We start from the raw sequence: 5,047 nt of genomic DNA on the forward strand, positions 1-5,047 counted from the left end.
ATGCATTATTTGATACAAATGTGCGAAGAAGCGTCGATCAAGGTGGAAAAGAGAAAGGAAAAAAGGATGAAAGATGGAAAACGAAGTGAGGATAAAAACGGAGTCGGAACCGTTTCGAGACTCGGGATAAACGCAGAAAAAAGAGTTTATGATTCAGGAAAAGGAGAAATTCAAGTGAAAGTAGTTGAAGGATATGTTGTTCACTGAAATATGTTTTAGGAAAGATCAGACTTCAGAGGAGAAGGAAGGTGTTTCTACAGTACAAAGATTTGAATCTATAACAGAAATTCAAAATGTAAAGACTACTGAAAGTTACTGTAAAAAAGAAGACAAGGGACTCTCAAAAAGCTGAATTAAGATGACTTGGATGGGGAACAAAACCTAAATTTAAATTTTTAAGAAGAAACCACATATCTGATACTACTGAAAGAATATCACTAGACTGTCCGGTCCTATGCAACGGAGAGCAAAGCCGTACCAAAAAAAAATTCACGTGATTTATGTTTGAAAAAATAGTACTGGACTGTATGAAGAAGAAGAATAAAACCAATACGGACTGTCCAAAAGGCAAACAATCCAGAAAATATTAAAATATAAAATAAACCATATGATATTATATCAAAAGTTTTGTTCCTAGTAAAATGGAATTGAAATTAACACTAATAGAATGATGATGGGGAACATTGATTGTGATCACTCAAAAAGAAGAACGTATTTTAGAAAAGTGAGGTCATAGATTCAGAGAATCGAGAAATACGGTATATGGAATGGTCAAGAGTTCTAATTTCAGAAATGGTCCAGTATTGGAATAGAAAGAACTGGCGCCCAAAAGTCTTTGACGTCAGTTTTAGAAATTTCAGAAATTAAAAAAAAAGCACAAAAATTCAAGAACGTCGAGAGAGGAAAAGAAAAGTATAATTGTATCAAAATTTCAAGAAAAGAGGAGTGAAAAGAAACAGAGAAACAAGGCGGCAAGTTCAAAATGCTTAAAGTCATAAATACAGAGAGTGTGAGAGGTAAATAAATAAATAAATGGGAGGGGCAAAGAGAGAAAACGAAAACGAAAGAGAAATAGAACAAGGGGAATCGTATCAGGACGAAAAAATAGAGAAAAGAGACAGAAAAGGATGGAGAACGTGTGTGAGACGTAGTAGTGCAATCAATTTCTTAGGGAGAGGGCTCAACAAATTTTTGTGTGTAGAAAAGTGAAGAAAAGTTTTGTTGATAAGTGGGTGATAAGCAAACGCTTTGAAACCGGGTGGCAGGTGGGAGGGAATCAGAGTGAGACATTTTTGAAACACCGCGCAAAAAGATGAATTGAATGCCATTTCCATCATCATCAACAACCATTAGAAGAAGCGTGTTTGTTGATGATGTAAATGATGTTTATGATAAAATAAATTAGATCATCACAACATCTCAGAAGGGGCAAAAAGGGGGGAAGAAAACGAATAAAAGTACTTAAAAGAGATGAGAAACGGGATGAGTAATAGTAGTAAAACGGATAGTGTCGACCTTGCCTGGAAGGATTGAACAGTTATTTCGAAAAGAGAGGGTGTGGCACCTGAAGATACCATCATGGGTCATTTGGAAATGAATTCATCAGCACCTCCCAGATGAACCTAGATGATAAAACAATAGGTATTTGAGAATGATGATGATGAGATTAAAAAAAACAGTAGTGATTCTTCGAGAGAAGATCCGTAAGGGGGGATGGACACATATCGATGCCTTCAGTTTTTCTGTCTCGCAGAAGGGCGTGGTGCCTCTTCTCGTCAAGATGTACCTGTGTTATGTGAGAATAAGAAGAAGACGACACATGGAAAAAGAGAAGAAGGCGGGTTTGCTTCTTCTTCGTCTTCTATTCGGTTTGTTGTATGTTTGGGGAGGGGTGTCCTGTAAAACCGTCTTGTATAGGACACCTCAGACCGGGGAGGTAACACTTTTGGCCAATACGAACTAGTTCCACTTCTTCGTCTATTCTACTGATTTTTAGAAAAAAAAACGTTCAGTTTCGTTACAGTTATTATCTGTACTTTCAAAAAAATGTACATGAAGAAAAAATCAGGAAGAGACCGTGAACTACTTGAAGTGTCATCAGGTGCAGAGGGAAGAACAGAAGCCCTCAGAAGGGTGGGACAGAGGATCGGAAAAACTACAGGGATGATTTCTACCTTACGATTCTAAACTGATTACGTGGCTCAACTAAACCTGAAGCACACTGGGGGCACAAAGATAGACAGAATAGAATTTCAGAATCAAATTACTATAAAGTAAAAAAGCAGGATGAAGATAAAGGATGCACTGATATGATGTACTTTCTCAAAATTCAAGAAATTCCAGTGTTTGAGTCTAGAACTGTAGAAGGAGTTATTAGGTACTTCTGATCACAAAATTACTTCTGTACCTATCCATGTAGATCAGCTTCTTCTTGATCTCCTAATACATCCATCCCTTTATCAACTCATAACGCCCTCTCTCTCTCTATCTTTCTCTTTGACCATTCTCCTCCCCTTATAGTTAGCCTCGGTTGATAAGCATTTTCTACGCAACAAGAACAAAAAAAACGAGGTGGTTGAAAAAATGTACTTGAGAACAGTGCTTAGGAGGAGTTGGATGGTTGAGGCCCTCTTTTCGGCGGCTCTCTCTTCTCGTCGCTTTTCTCTCAAAACGACACGATAATTCGAAGCGTAAACACTTGTAACACACGATTTTTGTTGTATGGCAGCGAAATCAGCAGAAATGCAACTTTAGCTGATATGAACTTTTGTTAGAGGGGGCGTCGGGGGACCTTCTGATTCTTCGATTCTATTTCTCTTCAAAGGAAGTAAACGTTTTGAAATTTAGGGAAAACCTTTTCAGGATTACGGTAGAGCCCAAAAATCTTGGTCGACTCTCTAACGGTAACTTAAGATTACGAGTAACGGACACTTGAAAACTAGATTATACTTTAAACAACCATTTGGTCAAAAAAAAGAACATGTTTACTTTCACTTCACTTCTTCTCAATTCTCCGTTAGCGTAATAGGGAACAGTTCAAAAGAGTTTCAATTTATCAATAGAGCGCGGGTGCATTGTCAATTAACTCTACAGTAACTATGTGTCACAACAAATAGCAATGTATGCGATAGAGGGAAACAAACATCGAGAATCAAAAAAGGGAAGGAAGTGAAAATGGAATCAAGGAAGAGAAAGAAGGTGACGGAAACCAGAAAGAAGTTTCAAGAAGAAAAAAGAAAAAAGCTTCATAACGAATATGTGATTGTGTGTGAGTGTGTTTGTTGGTTGCGCAAAGACTCAAGAAGAAGGAGAAGCAGAAATGCAACTCGGCGAGAGGCGAAATGCGATGGTGATGAGCAGTAGCAGGAGCCCAGGTTCCTAGAGACCATACGGGACGAGCAAACATACGAAATCTTGCTCTCTCCCGCCAAGAAAAGCTGAAGACGAAGGCATGCGCACTCGAGAACGCTTTATTTATTGTACTTCCACATCGACCGAATGCCACGTGGAAACAAAAAGAGATAGAAATACTATGACAACTTATCAGTTTTTGTTCGACGGGGGATCCGAAGAAAATTATACTTTAACGATGTGGAGAGATCGTAGCAACTCACGTTGTTCATTATTCAAAAGATGCCTTCCAGAATTTCATGATATCACAGTAGTACCGATTTTTGAATTCAGTTTTTTTTGGCTAACAAAAACTATTATTGTCCGCTCTACTCTACATTTACAGACCAAAAAAAGAAGGATGTCTTCTTATGAAGTTCACATAATCTGACCACCAGTTCAGAATCTTCATGACGTGAGCATAACTTTATAAAAATTTTAGACACTCTAACGAATTGCCGATGGTCAAGAAACAAATGTCCAAATATATGTCCCTCCCACAGATGTTCATTTTAAAATCCCTCGCTTCTCTAAGTCGCTCTGCTACAGTTGTATTTCCGGTAATTAGACATCAAACAGTCTCCAAAAAAGGCATTTTCGGAAAGAAAACTGTTTATTGATAAGAAAAGAGACTGGTTGCAAACAGAACCCCTCCCACCAATCACTTTGGAAATTTATCGGACAGCAAACCGAAAAAAAAGAAGTGATGAAGGAATGAAAAGACGAAGAAGACGATTGAGATATTGTTTCTCTTTACTATTTATCACCAAATCTTTGATCACAAAGACTTTCAAAAGAATTTGAAACTTAGATAGGTTTAAAACAGAGAAAAAAAAACGGATAGTTTAAGGAAAAAATGAGAAGGAGTGAAGAAAAAAGAACTATCGAATCACGCAGACACTTCATAAAAACCCAAAAAAACTTTCTTTTCAATTGTTTTTTTTTTCTCGGAATGTATGAGAAAGCAGTTATCAATTGGAATGTAGTACAGTGTGTCCGCACATAACAGTTTGCGGGAAAGAGTGGGTGGCGACCTTAATTAGACGATCATCCTTGAGAGACAGTTCAGATATGACTGATAAGTGAATGAATATATGGGAGAGAATATGTGTATGTATTAGAGGTATTGGCGGAAGGAGAGGAAGAAATCGGGAATAAGGGATCGAGTAAGATTACTATATCATTACTATTATTTCTTGTTTACAACATAACGTTTATAACGAAACAATTTTGATCAAACCGAATGATATCAGATGATAATAAGTGATATCAAATGATTCAATTCAAAGATATTGGTTAGAAAATACCGTATTCGATTAGATATACAGACTCCTTTTTCAAACTAGTACTTCGACCTACGCTTCAGGCATCTTCGTCTATATTGTGGCTAACCTCATCAAATCTAATCATTTTCATCAAATTGTTCAAAAACAAGAACTTATTCAAAATTAGCAAAAGTGCGAAAAATGCAACAGATGATCTTTGAGCATTTTCGGATTATCAAAACTAGAAAAAAAACAAACAATAAAGACAAACATATACTTTCATCTCGTCCATTCCGAAACTTCCAACAAGACTCCGAACTTAGATGGAAGAAGTAAAATGGATAAGAAATGTTGGATTACAATGAAAAATGGAAAAGTGAGATCGGAATAAA

General features: G+C 36.9%; 1 protein-coding gene across 1 annotated transcript; it reads left to right on the forward strand.

The window, feature by feature from the left end:
* GCK72_009644 (uncharacterized protein) lies at positions 1 to 207 on the forward strand (the record flags this gene model as incomplete). The annotated part of the gene is made up of 1 exon (XM_053727471.1): positions 1 to 207. The coding sequence occupies one exon, from the start codon at positions 1 to 3 to the stop codon at positions 205 to 207; it is 207 nt and encodes a 68-aa protein (XP_053587048.1).
* Positions 208 to 5,047: the final 4,840 nt, after the last annotated feature.

This window comes from Caenorhabditis remanei, chromosome III, assembly GCF_010183535.1.
Source record: "Caenorhabditis remanei strain PX506 chromosome III, whole genome shotgun sequence".
Taxonomy (NCBI): Eukaryota; Metazoa; Nematoda; class Chromadorea; order Rhabditida; family Rhabditidae; genus Caenorhabditis; species Caenorhabditis remanei.